Source organism: Acipenser ruthenus, chromosome 15 (assembly GCF_902713425.1).
Source record: "Acipenser ruthenus chromosome 15, fAciRut3.2 maternal haplotype, whole genome shotgun sequence".
Lineage (NCBI taxonomy): Eukaryota > Metazoa > Chordata > Actinopteri > Acipenseriformes > Acipenseridae > Acipenser > Acipenser ruthenus.
The window spans coordinates 35,253,891-35,277,198 of NC_081203.1; the positions used below are offsets into that span (position 1 = coordinate 35,253,891).

Here is a 23,308-nt window from a genome sequence, read left to right on the forward strand (position 1 = left end):
TCCTTTAAAGGTTTTTGATTGAATAAAAATAAATAAATAAATAAATAAATAAATCTAGACATTTTGCCTTTTGCTTTTCTCTAGTTCCATTTCATAAACTAACCGAAATCAAAAGCTGTAACTGTAGTATCCTACGACAATGGAGCAATCTGATTGGTTGCAGATGTTGTGATGGCGCGATCTGATTGGTTGTAAAGTTGCATGTATATCATATGTAAATATATAGTATACTATAGCGTGGGTAGTTGTGCTCTTGAGGTTAATGATTTCCACTTTCTCTCACAGAGCGATCGCTGTGTGGAGATAACAAACGTCATTGCATGTTATTAAAACCAACAAGGTTGTGTGTGGTATTATGCATTAGCTTCCTGACTCCTCTAAAGCAATGTGTAGGACGTTAATGATCTGGAACTGGAGGGCTAGACTCTAAAGACAACTCATGATGGACAACACTGTGAGGTAAGCACAAACGTGCTCAGGTTTTCATTTAAATGTGGTAGCTGGGGTTTGTGTTGGCGACCGTTTCAAAAGCAACCAACAAGTAGGCTTCAGATTAGAATCTGTTCTCCGACTGTACTCACTTCTGTACTACGTGTCCCTAGTTATCTATGCCCTTTCATCTAGTCCCCATTTGGTTTGATTTATTTTATTGAGAATATTCTGCAACGTGAAAGCCTCTTGAGATTTCCAGAAACCCTAGATCATATAGCAATTGTGAGATAATACACACTTGAAAGAAAAAAGAAAGAAAAATAATGAGTTATACATCATTGCTGGCTGATAAAAGCATTGGAGAAGGCTTCTAATCAACAGCCGTGTAAAAGAAAGAGGGGACGGTCAACTAAAGGAATCGATCATAACAGCGTTTGCAATCAGGCTGCATAGATTTCAAGACAGAGAGGATCAATGGCGGTCTCAACTGCGCTAAAAGGAAACACAGTTACAAATGTTGGGTTCTAATAGAGACTGTTGTATTGGCATCTCAGTGATTTGAATTGTAGAGAAGCAGGGGGTGGACAGGGTGAACTGTGAAGCTCGTGGATCAGACCCCTTAGCAGTCAGCTACAGGGCTAGCTCCACGGCCGCCCATTAAGAACCTGCTGATTCCAGTACACATCAGCTCTAAGGTTAGCTGACCTCCTGTCTGGGTGATTATATGAACATTTTCATTAATTGGTCTCTGTGTGACTGATTTACAATCAGATTCTAAATAAAAGCAAAATAAATTATTCTAACCCTGTAATCCCATGTCTGTATCACATATGATACAATGCTTAGCTACCACTATATATTATTATTTTTTAAATCCAGCCTCACAAGTCAGAATTTTTCATATGCAGTACATTTTACGTTGCCAGACAGGGAACAACAGGAAAGGAATCTATTTGCATAAATAAAGCAGTTTTTCTCATTTCAGAAATGCTTGGGCATTACTGGGTTAATATTTGCTCTTATTTAGAATGTGATTATAAATACTGCAAAACAATATTTGCGCTGTTTGAGTAATATAACAGACGTCCAGTTCACAATTCTGTGCAAACCCCATTATGATGTCTGTTACTGTCCAATTATTAGCAACACACTGGCGCATTGAGTGCAGCCTCTCAGAGGCCAAAGATTGTGCCGACCGGGGACTACATTATCCTCACACTGCCTAGAGGAAGCTTCCTGCATGGGTACATTTGAGACTTGCAGGGACAGCGTGGGGGGAAGCTTGCCAATCAGCTCCACATGCTGTACAAGCTCACTTTGATGCCAGCCCTGCCTCTTTATTTACCACTACATGTGTTCCCACATAATAACAGTCTGAATGCAAATCTAGTGGAGACGCTGAGGGGGCAGAAGTTGAGAAATAACTCCAGTGGCCAGGTGGTCTTGCAATACTCCTGCAAACCGATCAATACACAAATCAGCATGTTAAACAAGCGACATTTTAAATCAACTGCTGCTAAAGAAATCCATAACAAACTTGGCCTAACATCTTAAGCACTGCTGGGGTTCCTGTCAACTGTGTCGCAATAAACAAGCAGCACTGATCGTATCAGGGCCACCAACGGGCTTCTTGCACCAATACAGATAAGCCATCTGTCTTGAAAGAAAGCGTAGCCTTTACACAGAGAACACGCTGCTGAGAAGCACTGGAAATCACAAGCTCTCCTTCTCAGAGCTGCTTCCTTTTAATCTGTGTGTGGAATATGGAACATGGAAATAATGTATATAAAGAATACACATTTATGTGTTATGTAATATTCTGAATTTGTGCTCAGTCCACGTATTCAAGATTTTTTTATTTTTTTTTATTTTATTATTAATCTAGTAGAATTAGCACACAGAATCTGCTGGTCAGGTTGCTTTATCAATAACTGAATTTAACCAGCCCCTATGAGCTGTGCTGTGCTTTCCAGTAATGCTGGTATTGTAACGTTAGATCAATCAACAAATATTGTAAAGTAAGGGATCAGCGCTTGTAATGCAAGCATGTTAAACAATTCTGCCTTCTGCAGATCAACGTCTCAGCAGCCTGAGTAAGAGTTTCAAAGTGATTGTATATACATACAGCTGTGTGCAATGCAGATCAGTGTCTCAGCAGCCTGAGTAACAGTTTCAAAGTGATTTTATATACATACAGCCGTGTGCAAATGCATTACAACACCCCGTTGCTTCCCTTGTATTCATGTGCTGTGCATATTAAATCAAACCACTGTAATTGAAAATTGTCAAAGGATGCAAATTACAGCTAACTAATTTAATTGATAACGTTGCAGTTTAAGATGCTTAATTAAAGCACAAAGTGGTCTAACATTTCCACACGAGTGCCTACTGTTTCTATATCACTGATGACTGACTGAAAATTCAGCGCAAGTAAGTATATAAAGGCTATAAAGGACACATCTTGAGGTTGTCTAATAAATTTGCTCACTACCGTATGTATATAAAGTAAGGAACAAACACAAGTAAATGACTGTTATACTTACCAAGCCCAAAGCACTCATTTATTTAGCTTGTGCTGCTTTTAGGTGTCACAGTCCAAACTGGCTTTTTGTTAGGAACTTTACGATTATACTTGTAGCAAAACCATCAGCCGTGTCTCCTCATTAAAGAGACGCTGTGTTCCCCTGGAGGGAGCTAGCGAGCAATCTCAAGAGGACTGGCTATAACCTGCTCCGGGCTTCATTCCAGAAACAGAGACAGCCTCGCTTGTCAAAGCTGTCAGAAGTCATCGCTGCGGTTTGCTCTCCCTGGCAATGTCCCGAAGTACAATTAGCAGATTAAAGCCAGGACTTACATAGCCCAAACACACGATACTTGATAACTAGAGCCTTAACATTGCACATGCAATCCAAACCCAAGCCTCATAGAGTGCACACCAATTATATGCATTGATTTAGAAAATTCACATTCATCCAAATAAATCCTACAATAAAACCAAAAGAAATAAGTCAAGTACACGGTAGCTCCTCCTTCAGTGTACTAAACACTGGAATATCATAACCATCTTTCTCAAGAAAGGGAAGAGTTAAAAGAAAAGCAAACAAAAGCGAAAAACAAAACTGAGAACAGTACACAACTGCGACCCTCTAAGGATGTGAAGCTGGAACCCGACACAAACACATTGCAAATGTGAAAATGAGCTTCCTGGACCTGTGGCACAACCTCTCCCGTCAGGCACAATTCATACCAAAACAAACAGATACAGAAGGCATGGCCAAAGATATTTCTGAAGCCTTTCTTGTTTTCTCTCACCTGCCTAATCCCCAAGCGATATGCAAGAATGCGGTCCACTGCGTTGGGGTTCATCTGGGTCCACTGCAGGCTGTAGGAGTAGACGCGAGGACGGTTTTGCCACAGCGGGTTGAAGGTGTCATAGTAGAATTCGGGCGCGTAGGCCTGGCCTGCAAAACAAACAATTTGACTTATACTTTAACTTCTATACTGTTCAATGCTATATAGTTCAATTCTATATTGTTCAATTCTATATAGTTCAATTCTATAATGTTCAATTCTATATAGTTCAATTCTATACTGTTCAATTCTATATTGTTCAATTCTATACTGTTCAATGCTATATATTTCACTACTATATAGTTCAATTCTATATTGTTCAATGCTATATAGTTCAATTCTATACTGTTCAATGCTATATAGTTCAATTCTATATAGTTCAATTCTATACTGTTCAATGCTATATAGTTCAATTCTATATAGTTCAATTCTACATTGTTCAATGCTATACAGTTCAATTCTATATAGTTCAATTCTATACTGTTCAATGCTATACAGTTCAATTCTATATAGTTCAATTCTATACTGTTCAATGCTATACAGTTCTATTCTATATAGTTCAATGCTATATTGTTCAATGCTATATTGTTCAATTCTATACTGTTCAATGCTATATATTTCACTACTATATAGTTCAATTCTATACTGTTCAATGCTATATAGTCCAATGCTACATAGTTCAATTCTATATTATTCAATGCTATATTGTATTATGCTATTGGGTTAAAAAGATTGCTGGTGCTCCAGCTATAGTACAGACCAGATGAACATAGTTGGCTCCAATGGACTAGTCTGGTTCATTACCTTTCCTATGTTCACTGTGCATCGCCTACTGTATGTACGCTTATTATGTTCATGGTTTAACCTCTGTTATTTACCAATCCTGTATGACCACAACCACTTCAAAGAGTTTGAGGCACACAAGACCTGGCCTGATTAAATCCCTGTCTGAACATTTCTACTGAGAGATTTTAATTGCAGGGTATTCATTCCATATAATGTCTAAATGCCCTTTTATCTTGTGTCGCTTCAGCTCTTTGAAACTTCTCTTTTTTAGCTGCATTTTTATTACAAAGTATTTTTTGATAAAAAAAATTCAGCATTCCTGAATTTATCTCTGAGATCCAAGCATTTTTATACATGTATATCTTAATAATCCAGTTGGAAATAATAAATACTTATTTTGTTCGGGATCAAGATATAGCGGTAGATACATAGAATATTCACTGAGGATTTATAGGACAAGGTGTAGTGAAGGTTTATTTTAACTGAACGTGGAATCCCAAATGATATACCTTCATGTCAAGCTTTTACAAGACTTTACTAAGCTTGGTGAGCTTTTGTGGGTTACTAGTGGCTGTTCACTCACTTGAACTGCTAGTAAAATGTATGTTTGTGCTTTACTAGTTGATTCACCGTGTTTCTGCTCTTTTCTGACCCTTTCAAGGCACACAACTCCATTAAAAGTGAACTTGGCACATGACAACACATGGCATTAGCTCAGCCGTTCATCCTCAACATGAACATACACACTCGAGTAAGGGAAGCCGAAGCTGCTGAGTGATGCAAGTTCCATCCTTAAAAACACAAACTGAAATCGGTATGTATTTTATGTAAAGTTTATTTGCACAGGGTAACGCACTGTGGACAGTTACTCAGAGAAGCCTTAAACGAGAGATCTTGAGGAGTCTGGATGCCTGCCAGGTAAATACGACTTGTCCACTCTGTTCTATGGCTTCTTGTGCAGAGAGAATGATGGGTGCTGTCAGCAGTGCCAAGCTTTCAAGCACCAGATTCAGGACAAACAACGTCACGTGACTATCAATACAAATGCTAAAACAAATGTAACCCTTTACGTCCCATTGAGGTCCGCTTTAAAGATCTAAAACAGCTGTAGTTCTAAACATGAATGGTGCTTCACAGTTCAATGCATTGAATCACAATGCGTCCCCCAAGGCTTGTTCTATACCAGAATCAAAATGCTGCCTTCTACATCAGCTAGATATATATATATGTGTGGATATACAGTATCCAAAGCAACTTTAGGAATAAAGCAATGTTATTGGTATCAAACTGGTAACAAAATACTTTTAACAAGTCTACTAACTTCATTCCATTTCTATTTCATATACTAACACTTACGCTTCTATTTCATATACTAACACGTTACTGTAGCAACGTCTATAAGAGCTGCTTTTGAACAAATCAATCTTAATTTCAATGACACGATCGAAAGCAGTGTTAATCTCAAAACTAGCCAGCAAAAAAGAGCCAGTACCTCAAGGGTTAAAGAAACATGCGCCTGATGCACGTATGGGTTCAATGGGTTTTCATGGAAGTGCTTTAGATAGCCTTGGAAGGACGCCCAGACTCATTTAATGCTTTATTGATAGCTCACACTGGGCAGAGGCACAAAACACTTACCTTACAGAACATACTCTCCTGGCAAGCCTCTGGGGAGGGGGCCAGGGAGTCAAAAACACTGTTAATGGAGCTCAATAAGAGGTAAAGGATTCTGACAACGCACTGCCTCATCTGTGTTCGATTAAAACTTCATCAAATAGTGTTTGCAAAGGTTCAGTGTAATTTCATTTTCTTCTGATCCCATTTTCTTTCATTTTTTTTTGCTTATGTTAATTTTGAAGAACGCGATCTGTTTTGAGCAATATCCTGCAAATCCAATTATCTAGGAAGTCATATGCGTGAAAGAACCAGAGTCGTCAGTAAATCACCTCAGCCATCCAAAGATCTGTCGTCTTAAAACCTGATTAGGCATTTTATTACTGAGCAAAGAGTGCACCACACAAGACTGTAATGTTCTCAGATTTCCGTCATGTCTACAATTGTGTGCGCGTGCTGTACTTGCTTTCCAGACATAGTTTGTCACCCTATTTACTGGTAGTGGACTTGCCATTAGAGTAATACCATTACCCAAGCAAATCAAGCTGTGCCTAATTTTACACCAGCTACCGCACCACAAATTCCACACCATGCACTCGAGTACCGGAAAAATAATGCAACCCAAATATCTTCAGTTATCCCTGTCGGCTACCACGCCCTGGTGCTAAATACAAAGGGTCCTCTGAGCAGACACTGAGGCTTGACAGCAGCAGCCCCATTTTTAATGATGCATCTCAGCACTAATAAATAGATTCCAATAGCACCTTCTTTACTCGTGTATTTCAAACACTGTATCCCTGAACCCCACTGATAAACAGGACAGCGCTGTACGGCACATTCTTCAAGTTCCTAATTCATTCTTTATGTAACGTGCACCAGAAACTAGCGGAGAATGTTACTGTAGACACAGAAACATGCAGCATTATTCTCACCTGGATCAATTAGGAACATGATTCTGGTAAGCGTCAGAGCTGATGCTCCAATACACTGCTTCAAATGTGCTCCATGTTTTCACCACGTCAAACTGGATTCTAGCAGCGGTTTCAATGTTATAATAATTTGAAAACAGCTACGCGAGGGGAGGGTCTGATAGGTTCTGATCATTTGTTTTACTGATGGGTTTGAATCATCCATCTCGCTTTTGGTTTCCAAAGCCTGAGCAAGCTGCACACTGCTAGTTAGTATTCCACTGCCTCAGGTGTGTCTGGGGGCCAGTGAAACATTTACAGCACACTCCGGTACACATTATTCTCCCGCAAGTAAACCTATTAAAGACAATTGGCTCCTGCCAAAGCCCGACTCCTTTCTCATATATAATTGATGGGAAATATGAAATTTTCAAGTTCACATACCCCCCTGAATTCAATATTGCTTTGCCCTGTACTTCCATTAATCTTGCAGTTGTCAAGGGCCAAATATATTGCAAATTATGGCTGCAATTCATTCACTTGCCACTCTGGGACGGGACGGAAAGTGCGGTTATCTCATGATCGCTGGGAGAAGGCACATCCCTGGATAATCAAAGGGCCTCGTTGGCGGTTCGCAAATCATTCATCCATCACCAAGGTATTTTTTTTTTAAATATATAACATTTCGCCATATCCCGTGCTTTGTGTACAGTATGTATGTATGTGTGTATGTATTTATGTACGTACGTATGTATGTGTGCATGTATGTATGTGTGTATGTACTGTATGTAAGTACATATGTATGTGTGTGTGTGTGTCTGTGTGTATGTATGTATGCATGCATGCATGCATGTGTGTGTACGTACATATAAAGGTATGTTTGTAAGTAGGTATGTAGGTAGGTATGTAGATAGGAAGTTAAGTAGGTAGGTTACAACATGCAATCACCTCTAACTGTGTACAGTAGGACACAGAGAAAACCTTGCTACTCTCATGCTACCCCTCTGCTTCGCATCCTCCACTGGCTCCCTATCTCTGCTCGCATTCAATTCAAGACCCTTGTTCTTGCCTACCGCTCTCTTCACCACACTGCCCCCTCCTACCTCCAAACCCTCATGTCTCCCTACACCCCATCTCCACTCCTCTACAGACAGACTGGTCATGCTTTCCCTCCACTCCCCTCCTGCCTTGCTCGCTCCTTCTCTTCCCTAGCCCCTCTGTGGAGGAACCAGCTACTGCAGAACTTCAGGTCTGCTCTGTCTCTCTATGTCTTCCGCCGCTTCCTCAAAACCCACCTGTTTAGACTGCACTTGTAGACCTCTTCTAGATGCTGTGAATGCGCAGTCCTGTATTATACTAGATGCTGTGAATGTGCAGTCCTGTATTATACTAGATGCTGTGAATGTGCAGTCCTGTATTATACTAGATGCTGTGAATGTGCAGTCCTGTATTATACTAGATGCTGTGAATGCACAGTCCTGTATTATACTAGATGCTGTGAATGCACAGTCCTGTATTATACTAGATGCTGTGAATGCACAGTCCTGTATTATACTAGATGCTGTGAATGCGCAGTCCTGTATTATACCAGATGCTGTGAATGCACAGTCCTGTATTATACTAGATGCTGTGAATGTGCAGTCCTGTATTATACTAGATGCTGTGAATGCACAGTCCTGTATTATACTAGATGCTGTGAATGTGCAGTCCTGTATTATACTAGATGCTGTGAATGTGCAGTCCTGTATTATACTAGATGCTGTGAATGTGCAGTTCTGTTTTATACTAGAGCCTGTGAATGACCTCCAAGCCATCTGTCACTATAATATTAAATATTGTATTTTCCCAGATTGATATCTGGAGAGATGCTGCTAGTTATAGAACGGCACTGGATCAAAGCAATAAATTACCCAGCAAACCCAACTAGTACACTCTGCTGACATGTGCAGATGCTCACTGAGCTCAGTCCTGTCACACACAACATGGAGAGCCATCCAAGGGAACCGATCGTCCTGAGCAGAGCGAGGGCTCTGTGGATGCAACAAGGTCCTTTGCTTGTGCCGTGTTGACTTCCCTTGCAACCAAAAGCACAGCAAGACTGGCTAAACACACCCAGAAAGGCAATCAAGCTTTAATCGGCTCATCTGTATTTTCCAGTCCAAATTTACAAACTCTTGAACAGACTCATTCGTAACTCCTGCTTAAATAATTCACGAGAATAAGGAAAGTCGGGCGCAAATGAACGAGTTTGCTTTGTTTAATGACAAACAGCTCTCCTCGGTTGATAAATGTTATGGTCTACACTACTGACTAGAATGGTAGCCCTAATAACACAAGCTGTATACAGCAGCTGGCTGCAGTGCTATTATTATTATTATTATTATGTTTTACTGTTCTCAGCTTCGAAGACGCGAGACAAAAGGAAGGACACCAGAACAAAGACATTCACTTTAACCCTTTTCCATTGTCAACACCTGTTGATTTAGTAGGCTGTAATCATAATGACAAGTTGTTTATGAATTATCTGGCAATTTCAAACTGTTGGCAGCTCTGCAAATTGTCCCGTTTGATTGATCTCTGCTGCTGTTCATGTAAATATAGAAGCATGCCTCTGGGCTAAAACCACAATCAATCCCCGCATTGGAATTCTTTGAATTCTGAAATTATTATTCTCCTGGACCTCAAAACAAGTTTAACAGTAACACAAAGATATTGCAAACATATTGCAATTAGAAAATAACACACACCTGTTTAATTAGCAATTTAGTGATTCCTGCAATGGCAATTTTAATAAAAAGCTCAAGTGTAGAATGCACAGCTGTGCACATTGTGCATCCTCTCTTATTTCATGTAATGAACTCCTTCTCATAGTCATGGGCTCCGGTATCACAAAATTGGAAAAGAACAACCTGGGCATTCATTACAGAACACTTTGTGCTATTATCTATTCAAACCATATTTTTAATTAAGATAGCATATTTGGTAAAATGTGTATTTACAGTGACACGTATGATGATGGCATTATCAAAGTCTGAATTTTTTTTTTTTTTTTTTGAGCTGGAGTATATTGACAGCACAGACATAGAGAATTTCATCTCTAAACCTCATTAGCTGTAGCACCCAATGTTTCATTTTGTACCTTATAAATCACGCATGAGAAATGAACCAATCACTGTAAAAGGTTTGTCAAAACCCCAGCGCCTCATATCTTGTGAATAGATGTCATCCTGTGCACAGCACAGCAGTTCATGAGTACACTTTTTGCTTTTTGTGATTGATAATAAGTTAATACATCATGTGTGGGGTGTCTCTTATTACAACAGAATTCCTTTTGCACAGTTTGAACAGACAGAACTGGTCAGTTTTGCGGTCTCTTGCCCATCTCTTACAATAATAAGGGACACCTTACACACAACGTATTAACTACTATAACACCTTTTAAACAAAGCTCTTGGAAACGATGCAGAACTTCAGCAGGGAAAGGGTCATCTTCAATTGCCAAGATGCATGTGAAAAATCTAAAATGCCAACTAGCAGAAACATGCTGCCAGGTCACCCCGGTCCCAGCGGGTCAGTGTCCAGCTCATTAAGACGCCTCATGAATCCGCTGCTCCAGCCGCTCTCCCCCAGGGCCCCCCGGTTTCAATGAAAGCAATCAAAACACCACAGTGCCGGCGCTGCTGAACTGCACTGAATATATACCAGGTGCTGCCTCTCATTATATCAAAACAGAGGTGCCCCTGTAGTATTGAGATCCCTTTACATAGCATGGGATTCCACCTCACTATGTATTATGAATACAGATATAATCCGTGAAGGGCATTCTATTGTCAAGGGGGTGTCTTGGTCATACCCCTTACTCCCTGGCAAGCCTTTGTTTGGAATGCATACCATAAAAAATAATTAAAAAATCAAAATATATATATATATATATATATATATATATATTATATATCTCTACCTACCGTATTACTTTGAATTAACACTGCAGCGTTTATTTTGAATTGCTAAAAACAGCAGCTGTGCTTATTCAAGGGCCGCGGTAATTAGAAGTATTGTGGGTTTTTTTACGGTATTTGAGGGAGGTGTATATTGAAGTTTATTTCTGCGGATACAGCTTGATCAGGATGGTGAAGAAGTCCTACAGCTTTAAACTGAAAGCTGTTGAGCTCGCAGATCAGATCAGTGTTGGACTAGGTGAGGTCACATACCAGTGTAGCGTGGAGAGGGAGATAATAACGAGAGAGAAATGTCAATTCAACACTGAGGAGGTCGGTTTATTTTCCTTTTCTTTTCTTACAGCAGTTTGTAAGAGTCGCAGGGCTGAACTCTTTAATATACGGGGCGTTGCTTTCTCTGCAACCAGCAAGACAACTGAACACTCCCAGTCTCCTGACCCAGACAGGGCTTCATGAGGAAGATGAGGTCATCCCGTGGCTTCCCCCTAAACAGCAACGCCACAGCGAGAGCTACACTAGCTTCTGCTCCCCATGACACCCCAAAACACCACACCCCCCCACTCTCCAAACTTCCTGTCTGGATATTTATATATATATGTTTGGGTTCCATAAACTTTACAGTAAAATACCGGTATGCTCAAGTGTGTAATTGTATTATTTTAATTACATTTGAATTAAATGTATTCAATTCATTTTGTTTCTATTTGTAATGTTTTGCCATACTGTGTTTTTCATGCATTTCTTTACTATGTGCTGCATTTATTTGAGCTGGGGTAGGGAAACACATGTACGTGTTTCATTATCGAGAGCGCCGTTTATTCAAGGGTGGCGTCTATTACAAATCTGATATCTGAGTGCGGTGCTTATTCAAGGGTGGCAGTAATTCAAAGTAATAGGGTATATATATATATATATATTATACAGTATATATATTGTGTGTATGCCCCAGCTAAACCTACCAGTTTTAATACCAGCAAGGTCTGCCTTTTAATAAAATCATACCAATTTACAAAAACAGTAATTAAACAATTGAGGGTTTTTCCTCAAAGCAATGGAAAAATCACTGGCCTTAAAACAGGGGTGTCTGATAACGGTCCTGGGGGGCCATTCCACTCCAGGTTTAACAGGTAAAATGATATAATGAACTACATCGGGGTCTGGATGGGAAGGTTAATCAATTCAATTAAATAATTTAGAACAGGGTTGGAACAAAGTCCAGGAGTGGAAGCGCCAGCTTCGGACACCCCTGCCTTAAAGATGGTTGAGTTTTTATTTTGTTACCCGTGACGAGGAAGCTGCACCTCCCCGTGCCGGCCTCGTTCACTATGCTGCAGTTGTAGACCCCGTAGCCCTCGCGCGCCAGGCTGCTCACAGTGTACTCCGTGGAGTCCTGGGAATCGAAGTAGCCCGTGCGCAGGACCCTGCCGGCCAGCCTCCACTCGTAGGAGAGGACCCGGGACGGGTAGGCCCGCAGCACCCTGCAGTTCATCACTATGTTGCGGCCCAGGCCTTGCCGCATCTCTGTGAACATGGGTTCCACGGTGGGTGGATCTGGAGGGGGAAAGAAAGCAATACCAATCAATACCTGGATAGGGAAAGACATCAATACCAATCAATACCTGGATAGGGAAAGACATCAATACCAAGCAATACCTGGATAGGGAAAGACATCAATACCAAGCAATACCTGGATAGGGAAAGACATCAATACCAAGCAATACCTGGATAGGGAAAGACATCAATACCAAGCAGTACCTGGATAGGGAAAGACACCAATACCAATCAATATCTGGATAGGGAAAGACATCAATACAAAGCAATACCTGGATAGGGAAAGACATCAATACCAAGCAATACCTGGATAGGGAAAGACACCAATACCAAAGCTAATATGCTTCCTCACTCCAATGCCCCTTGAAGCCAGTTTCAAAATAAATAACTAAATCTTCCCAACATGTCACGTCTACACTATTCAATTATTTTGCCCCTTTAGGTGTTGGCCAACGAAAAACGACACAGGTTGCACTAGCATGTTTAAGTATGTGTTGTAAATGAGGGCACCTTGTGTTCATGCATTAATATCTGTTCCCTCATGCAAAGTGACCTCACGCCTTAATCTTAAAAGTTCAAACCTTGAGATCTGGAACGAATGCAGATGGGGACATAAGCAACTGTGCACAGTCTGACTGGAATTCCCATGCGGGCCTGATCACAGGTCACGGCCCATCCATCTGCATTGCACATCATTATTACGACAGCCTATCTGTCGCTGGCTCTGTACACTGCTCCATTTCTCAAATGACCTGGTGATTATAATGTACAGCTCTGTCTATATTTGAAACATGCATGATTGTATAATAAAACTAGTTCCACCTTATATGAACTTACCAAGGTATTCCACACTAAAAGCAGAGTGATGTATAGCAAAAGCATGGCCAATGCATCATAATGCACATGGAATGCATAGTATGAGAACAGAAAAAAGCATGGTGAACTGCAAATCTGAGAAAATGACTTTTTCCAATACTATTGAATGAAAAATGCACAGTACCAGAAGCTGGAACAGGCTGACATCTACTGATAAATGTGCTTTTATTAAAAAAAGGACAACTATAGAAAGTGATGTACTACTAGAACATCAGGCTGTAAATAAAAATATTTCTTACAACCCACTGTCTAATTGATCCAGGTTTACGTTGTAAAAGGTGCTTTCTTTGTGTCCCTACTCCATTAAAGCAAAAAAAAAAAAAAAAAAATGTTAGTTACTTCAGCCCACAACCATAAACATGGCCAAACTGATTTGGCCCTTATTTCTCATGGTTAACCGCTGACAGATCAATCGTGATACATGGCTCCATAGTCAAAGCCATACGCACCACCATATCGTGATACATGGCTCCATAGTCAAAGCCATACGCATCTCCATATCGTGATACATGGCTCCATAGTCAAAGCCATACGCATCTCCATATCGTGATACATGGCTCCATAGTCAAAGCCATACGCATCTCCATATCGTGATACATGGCTCCATAGTCAAAGCCATTCGCACCTCCATATCGTGATACATGGCTCCATAGTCAAAGCCATACGCATCTCCATATCGTGATACATGGCTCCATAGTCAAAGCCATACGCATCTTCATATCGTGATACATGGCTCCATAGTCAAAGCCATACGCATCTCCATATCGTGATACATGGCTCCATAGTCAAAGCCATACGCACCTCCATATCGTGATACATGGCTCCATAGTCAAAGCCATACGCATCTCCATATCGTGATACATGGCTCCATAGTCAAAGCCATACGCTTCTCCATATCGTGATACATGGCTCCATAGTCAAAGCCATACGCACCTCCATATCGTGATACATGGCTCCATAGTCAAAGCCATACGCACCTCCATATCGTGATACATGGCTCCATAGTCAAAGCCATACGCATCTCCATATCGTGATACATGGCTCCATAGTCAAAGCCATACGCTTCTCCATATCGTGATACATGGCTCCATAGTCAAAGCCATACGCACCTCCATATCGTGATACATGGCTCCATAGTCAAAGCCATACGCATCTCCATATCGTGATACATGGCTCCATGGTCAAAGCCATACGCATCTCCACATCGTGATACATGGCTCCATAGTCAAAGCCATACGCATCTCCATATCGTGATACATGGCTCCATAGTCAAAGCCATACGCATCTCCATATCGTGATACATGGCTCCATAGTCAAAGCCATACGCAGCTCCATATCGTGATACATGGCTCCATAGTCAAAGCCATACGCATCTTCATATCGTGATACATGGCTCCATAGTCAAAGCCATACGCACCTCCATATCGTGATACATGGCTCCATAGTCAAAGCCATACGCACCTCCATATCGTTATACATGGCTCCATAGTCAAAGCCATACGCATCTCCATTTGAAGTTTCAGAATAAGGTTGTACAACAAAACCAGTCGCTGTAATACCACAAGTGCCCATGAAAAAGATTGTAAATCTCTTTATTTTTCATTCTCTACCTGATAGTATGACCTTCAAAAAATGTTAAATTGCATCTGGCTTCCATGCCTCAGCAGAATGGCCAAATAAATCTGGATTGTTGATCAATATATTACGCAGCTATTGCTGTAAGATGTCCTTATATATCTATTTGTATTTTAGGCAAGAAGTCAACGCTATTGAGGCAAAGAGGCAAAATCAGTACATAAAATAACATTTATTTTGTGTGCAAACGTTTCTCTCGATTTAAAAATAAAACACACGAAATGCTTGGCAGGTCCCTGTATGTAGATGTTAAATGTAATATAAAAAAAAAAAAAAAGTAAAAAGGGCCATCCAGTACTGAATGTAACAACAATGATAATAAATGCTATTTTTGCTGCTAGCTGCGAAGGTGTGTTCAGAGGGGCTGTGCAAGGCGTTCAACACGGCTGATCATTCAGTATTACTCTGTAATCTGCGCTTATTAAATCTCAGTGCACATTTACTGCACCAGCTCCACGACTGCCTGAGTAACAGAACGCAGTGTGCTGTACTGGGGACTCAACATCATACCCATTAAGGGAGTGCCTCGGGGCTCCAGTCTGCCCCTGTTCCTTTGTGTTCATGTGGAAATGACAAATGTGAGAATATTGTTTAATCATGTTCTCATTTTGCTGTTGATGAAGCTCTGCTTGCCAATGCATTTTCTGCTGATATCTTTTTTCACCAAACTCCCCACGCGGGTTTTAATCAATTTCAGGATCCGGATTCTGAATGTGAGTTAATGTGTACAGCTGACCTCGTCTCTTAAGCTATACGAGTGTCTGCTGGTGAGCACCTTGGGTGCTAATGGAAGCTGAGAGGTTCTGACACCCAAAGTGCGAAACAAAGTGACACTCTTACACCATAAGAGACAGGGTCAGCTGAATGTACTAACCTAGAAATAATATATTCACTTATAAATCATCTTGTAATTAACAGTAAGAACACAATACATTGTAAAGTCATGATCCGTCTCTTCAGAATTTCTGTCAGTTGGTAGTTTATCGTGCATGAGACGACTTATAAAATAAGTTGTACTGGAATGTTCTGGAATCTGTCGCTTTGATGGGCTGAGAGTGGCTTCTTGATTTGTGATACGTTACTAAATACAGGAATATATATATATATATATATATATATATATATATATATATATATCTATATATATATATATATATATATATATATATATATATATATATATATATATATTAAAACTATAACTAAGATTAAAGTTGACTCTCATTAAAAGTAACCCGATTGTTTCTGTTCTTCTGCTCCATACATTTTGAAAATGAATGTGACAAGGATTATAAATAAGTAGGCTACTGGCAATGACTTTAAATAGATGAGAACAATGTGGATCATTTATTAAAAAGCTGCACAAGGAAATATTTCTGGTACTTAGCAAGAATGGGACACAGAAAAGAGCTCAGTCTGAGGCTGGTCCTCTCATGCCTTTCAAATGCAAGTTCAAGTTTAAAATGCTTTTTTGGCATGACAATCAGAACAAGTATTGCCAACGCTGCAACACAACACACAAACATACTTTAGAACAGATACAATATGGTTCTATTGAGTTCATCTTACAGTGGAACTTGGGCTCTATGACAGGATACTACACATTCTGCAGCTATTAATGCTCCTTCTCTCGTTTCTCCCAGAAGAACCTGCAGTTTCTCTTCCTGGCTCTTGAGTAGGAAACCCTCCATATTATCTGCCAGTCTGAGGTAGTATCTCTGTCAGCTCTCTGTATCTTTCACAGTGAAGGATGAAGTGGCTCTCAGTTTCAATCTCTCCACTGTTGCACTGGGTGCTTTCACCACCAGTGCACATGTTCCCACCTCACAAAACCAGCTGAAGGACAGCATGCAGGGGGTTATGCGATTCCTGTTCTCCCTGCCTCAGATGGACGTTTTCATTCCAGAACACTTTCCAAAGACAGCGTCCGGAACTTCAAAAGCAAAAACCTAAGCTGGAGTCAAACTGACACAAGATGGGGCTCCAGTTAAGCCTGTTTGGAGACAGACTTGCAGTTTATTTAAAGAAGATAGCGTGCATATAGGAAGAAAAATGAACACAGCGGACAACAGTACTGATCCAAATTTTACTGTGAACATAATTGTCATTACTGATCGTCTAAGCCAGGGAAGCGTGTGCAATCCGCTCCAGGTCAAAGGTTTGTTAGCACCTTGTGATTGTGAAATGAAAACACGTTGTTCATGAAACGCCTCTGAATGTACAACACTACAGAGCAATATGCGTGCTGCACCAGTTAAAGCCCCATCCTTTCTCTCTTGCTGGACAGAAAAAAAAGGCAATTTTCCAGTTAGGACTCAACATGTTCAGAGTTAAATATTTACTATGAAAAGAACACACTGTCCAGCACAGAGAGCCAGAGAGAGCTGCTCACCTGTGATGCACACTTTTCAAAAGAACCTATTTGAAATCAAAAGTGGAAGTAAAGGCTGGAAAAGGGGGGGGGGCTGACTGATGGACTGAATGGTATATTATATGGGAATAAATGTTGTCACTGGAATAGGTCGCCGAAAATTAAAAAGCAGGCTTCAGTGAGTGAGGCAGAAATGAAAGATAAAAATAGCAGCAGGTGGATAGGCTGACATACAGGCAAGTGATTAACGGCAGTGAGATACAGCGGACCTGCACTCCATCAGCCTGTGCTTACCCTGGAACCGGCCATGCAGACTGACAGAGCGGCTGAATTAGAGCCTTATTTAGCAGCTATTGCTAGAAGCTATATTAATAACGTGTCAAAGTATGTAATCAAATTGACCTCTTAGCAAAACTTGTAAAACGGCATCTATCTTCCGATGGAAGTGGACGATCAAGGGTAGTTAGAGGTTGCTCAGCTTCTAATATTGATCAGGTTCATCAAAGTTACACGCAAGGCAAGCTTCTATACAGCTAGGGTTTTATTAACAAGTACACAACCATGGTGGCATTCGGTAATTCCGAGCTCTGCTTAAACTTTGGCCAAGAGGGATTCAATAAAGTGTGTTGTCTTACTGTAAGCGGCATTGATCACCCTGCAATGCCCTACGCTCTCAGCAAATTCATCTCAGGATCAGGTGCAGGTATAGATATGGGCTCTGGTCTGCCGAGACAGGAAGATCTAGTACAGTGGGAGGGTTAACAAGGAAACAACTGACAGCTTCACGGGGGGAAGTGGACTTTCTGCTGCTCGTGTACATTGGAGTGTGCTGTTGTCACAGTGTGCAGCACACAGGCAGGGGTTGTTGCTGCTCATGTCCAGCGGAGGGTGCTGTTGTCACAGTGTGCAGCACACAGGCAGGGGTTGTTGCTGCTTACGTCCAGCGGAGGGTGCTGTTGTCACAGTGTGCAGCACACAGGCTGGAGTTGTTGCTGCTCTCGTGTCCAGCGTATTTACTAAGTAACTACTATGTAAATACACAGTAATTAGAGACACAGAGACACTTAATGTAAAGTGTTACAGGGGCTTGTTTGATATTTAAAATTCAAAAAGAAATTCGGTAACAGTAAAATTTGGTAAAGTATTTTATTTGTGCAGGGAAAGTCAATCTTTCACACAAAGTTAATTGCACATGCTAGACGAAACCAGGCCCCAGGGAAACAAAAAATGCTTTCTTGAAACATTATAAAGAAATGCATGACAAATAACTGAATGGATATGCGAGATTTGGAAGCTTACTTCAAGGTCTTACAATTCAACTAAAGAGTGAGCTCCCTAACTGAGAGGTAATGGTATGTCTTATGCTGACACCTACCTGCTATTAACTCATCAGTCATTAGGAGAAGATTCATTACAGCATCCTGGACTTTACAGCTTCAAATGACACAGCAACAGCCACAGCAGCATTGCTGTGCCATTGCTTCACATGCCTCTGAACCATAATGCTACTGCAGTGATGTGATGTCTTAAGAGTGGAAGAGATGAAGGGAGATTCATTTTCTGCTTTGCCAGAAAAGAAAAATCCTTGTTAGCGTGAATTCCCTTAATTCGTCTTTCGTAACTGTGTTGCTGATAATTGTGAACTTCTGCAAGAACCTAGCGTCAGTGAAAAGCACTTCTGAATCCCTGCGTTATGGGAACCATTCTCCACAAATCGGCATAAATGAATCTGTAATGAATACTCGTGGGTATAAATTAGTTCTGTACTAATTACACAGAAAAAACAGCTCTGAATGCAACACACAATTAACAACAGCCTTTTAAATAAGCTTCCCCCACATAACTTGAATGTTGTGTACCCAAAGAGAAAGCAGGTTAGTCATAAGAGACATATGCCACTCTTCATTCCACCAAATCACAAAACTGATAATTGTATGCTTGTTCTATTACATTTGCATTGTGAATAAAGGTTATTCGTCATCTGTGGCACAGCTATGTAGTGCATGTTTTAATTTGCAGTGAAGCTAAGATCAATTCAGAATGACATGGCTCTTCCATTTCCAATAGATATTTCCTGCAGCTAATTTCCACATTTTAGAAAGAGGCCCTTAACAACTGAGAACTCGTGTCCCATAAACTCAGCAAGGACTTGAGGACAATGAAGTGGTGCACTACACTTATCTGACCGACTCTCTGGAGCTTTGCCAGCACTGCACTTCGATAACAAATGGCTGCACATTCGTCAATAAGGATGCCAGAGCAGCCTGGCCTTTATTACTGTTGTAACAATTCATGTAGAGTAGCTAAGTAACAAATAAGGCCCCAATAATCCATTGATGATCAACTGTGGGAGGGGAACTGGAACCCTGCCCATATAAAACAAGGCTCAACACAGCTGGCTAACGTTTTTGGATGCTCTTCGATGTAAATTAGCAAGCAACACGGATTTACTGTATAAAGAATATCAAGAACCTTGTTGAATCAAAGTGCTCAAAAAGACTACAGAGCATCACTGTCCTAGAAGTGACGGGTAGGAGAAAGCACAACCCAGCCAGCCTGACTGTAGATTCTTCCACAGTTTGATTTCTTTTTAACCCTAACAGAGTTATGTGATATTTTGGTAAATTACTCAATCAGATTTAACATTTAAATTAAATTCACTACAGCAAATGTTATTCCAGTGAATCTCTCAGGACATTCCCTGGCTGAAGACTTTCTCCACAGAACCATGTCCCATCACAGGAGCCCTAGAAGAGCCCTCAGAACACCTTGAGCATATAGAACATACTCTGTCCATCTTGACACTGCTTTCCATTATTCAATATGTAATCTGGTCGTTTTTTTTTTTTGCACGCTCATCATCAGTAGCTGCATTGTGATGAAGATGACATGCACAGCATTTGACTTTTCTAAATGTCGTTAAGACTTCCAGCAACCCCCACATCTGATGCCGTGAAATATAAATCACAGAGATTCAATTAAAGTTCACTTGGTCTAATTTAATCATCTAAACAATTGTAATTACTGTCTTCCTAAAATGTATAAAACAGCTTATTTGCAGACCGCATTTCAGTGGATGTTTTCTATTGTCTTCAGTGATGGAAATCAGGTGGTCAGTAAATCACTGCTCTGGTGCAGGATACCAGCAGGGTTCATTGAGTTAAAGTATTAGGCTCTACTGTCTGATCCGATATGGGAAACGATATTTGTGTTCCAGACAATTCCATAAAGCGTGTCACCAGAGACCTGCAATGAACAGTAACACAAGGCAGCATTCAAAGTATGCTGTTATCAACAGAGAAATGTGTTTCTCCTCAAGACGGGAAACTTGCCTGACCTTGGCTGGAACACGGAAGCTTGCAAAAACAAGGTTTAGCTTCACACACACGCAGTTAGGTAAGATGTGTAAGACAGGCACTTGAGAGAAGCTACCTGAATCCTCTCCTAATGACAGACCCTCTCCGCACCCGAGCTATCTCTCAGAACATAAGGTAACTGATCATTATCTGAGTTCTGTTTATAACGCGGTGCTGCATTGCTGTGTGTTGATGATACATGTTTAAGCGGTATGTTGGAATCAGTAAACGGAAGCGTCCTAACATGGCAATTGGTATTGTGAGCACTCATTTGCAGACATTCATTCAGCTTCCTTACAATGACCCTAAGCAGCATTGTCACTGACACCATGGCTCACATACTGTCGTAGTGTGAGGAGTCTGGAAACAACCTCGCTCTTTCCCCCGAGTTTCTCTTGCTGGCATGTGTACGGTTGCCCTGAGATACAAGCTGGATGACAACAAATAAATCAGTGTGTACTGTACATAAACTTTATCCACATGCCAGATTCCATTACATACGCTAATGTGTTGACTACTGATGAACTAATTCAAGGTATTTAACATGACGAATTACCTCTGATTTTGTTTTTTTACACACTTGGGTTCACGGTAACATATGATGCTTTTTTTTTAACAGTACAGTTAAAATGATGCTTGATCATGTATCTAAAATCTCTTACACCTATAGACAAGCAAAAAGCAAAGCAATTATTTACAAGGTCAAATATACTGTAAGGCTTGACGAGGCGTCACAGTGAAATCCTCTTCTATGTGTTGGGATTTTGTGCAAAGCCACAAAGGTGAGAAACAACTTCTACACTGGCTATAATCTCAGGATGGCTAAGCTGCAAGCTAGTATGCAGTTCAACTGCAGTCTAAACCGGTGTGTACGTACCAAACAAAAAACAGAAAAACAAACAAGCAGTGAAAGCAGTGAGTTAAAAAAAATAAAATGCAAGAACACAAGAACTAACAGATGGTGCTCTCTCTCTCTCTCTCTCTCTCTCTCTCTCTCTATATATATACATACATACATACATACAAACATATATAAAGCTTCTCATTTCATCTAACAGGGTAATGTTTCTTCATCATGCTCTAATGCTCACAGCAAATCCGGATGCAATCCCTCTCTCTCTCTTTCTCTCTCTCTCGTCTTAGTTAAGAGGACAGGACAATTAATTTGTCACAGAAATAAACACGCATTATCCACTAGTGAGTACACAGTCCCTTTCAAAATGAACGACCCTAAAGCAGGATTAAGCTGAACATCAGGGTACGACAATCATGTTTATTAAAGGAAGGGCATTTTAACAAATGAATAGTTTCTAAAAAAAAAAAAAAAAACTGCCAGGACATTGCGGAGCGGGATTCAGCTGCACAAACAGAAAGGTACACACTTTGGGAACGGTGTTTGTTTCTGTGTGAGTTATATTAGGGGCTGAGCATCAAGTACTTTCTAATTTCTTTTTTTTTTGTTAATTCTGTATATCCAAGTGTGATGAAACAGCAGCTCTTTGATCACCACACCACCCAGCTGCACTCGGCAGTAGTTTTAATTTTCTTAGGAAAAAAAATCCTACGGTCCGGGCGACAAGACACACAGCTTATTCAGAAGGAGCAGCAGAGGGAGGGGGGAGGGGGAAATGCATGATCCCCCTCTCATAACCCTCTTTCTAATTTCCCTTATGATCAGCTCTCCGCAATGAGAGTTCTGTCAGGCCCACTCATTCAAACGCTGCATGTAGATTTTAGACTTGTCTGTGCCAGTCCTAATCAATAGTCTTTCGGTCTTCAGTACCGGGCTGGATGAAAGCTCTGGTTACTTTCTGCTCCTGTGGGAATTTTTCCCTCTAAGTTCCCAATTAAAATTACAAAAGATGCCATTAGCTCATTGGACTGCAACAACCCATGAGCTGCATAATAGCCCCTTCGCAGAGGCTGCTTAATGGATTTTTTCCCTGAGCTGTTCATGAAAACAATGTTTCTCCACGTCAGTAAACAGTGCTCTGTGTCAGTACAAAGGCATACCCTTCTTAGGCGAGGATGGTATGACTGAGCTTTTTGTTGCATTCAAGGTTACTGCACAAAAACAAGTTTGTAACGTTTGTTCAGCAAATGTTGGTGTTTGACCTACAGTCTTAGAGTAAGTCACGCTTATTATATCTCTTGTGTTACTTTAAGCTCCTTTCATGCCTTTCTCTAATAGTTTTACCTGATCTTGCTTTAACCCCTGGATCACTGAGCAACTCGCAGTTCAGCCACAGGAAAACCCTGCAGTTACACAGATGGAGCCTGTTTTTGTGAGTGTGTCCTAAAAGAATCAACATATTATCAGGAACGTCAAAACAAAGCTAAAGCATCTGTCTACTCAACTGTGATAATCTTGAATGACTGTTCAAGGGATGATATTATCAGTTCCACATTAAAAGCATACAGTATGTTCTAGGGTTTTTTTTAGATTATGGTGTTCTCTTGTTCAGATGG

The 23,308-nt window shown here is 40.6% G+C and overlaps 1 protein-coding gene across 2 annotated transcripts in view; it reads right to left on the reverse strand.

The window, feature by feature from the left end:
* LOC117422490 (MAM domain-containing glycosylphosphatidylinositol anchor protein 2) overlaps positions 1-23,308 on the reverse strand; it is a 129,882-nt gene that overhangs the window by 29,027 nt on the left and 77,547 nt on the right. For both annotated transcript variants that reach the window (XR_009307419.1, XM_058988083.1), the window contains exons 9-10: positions 12,332-12,601; positions 3,745-3,893 (exon numbers count right to left, since the gene is read on the reverse strand). Coding sequence is in view for 1 of the 2 variants with exons in the window: in XM_058988083.1 (XP_058844066.1) it covers positions 3,745-3,893; positions 12,332-12,601 (419 nt within the window). In the remaining variant the exon portion in view is untranslated. The remainder of the gene's footprint in view (positions 1-3,744; positions 3,894-12,331; positions 12,602-23,308) is intronic.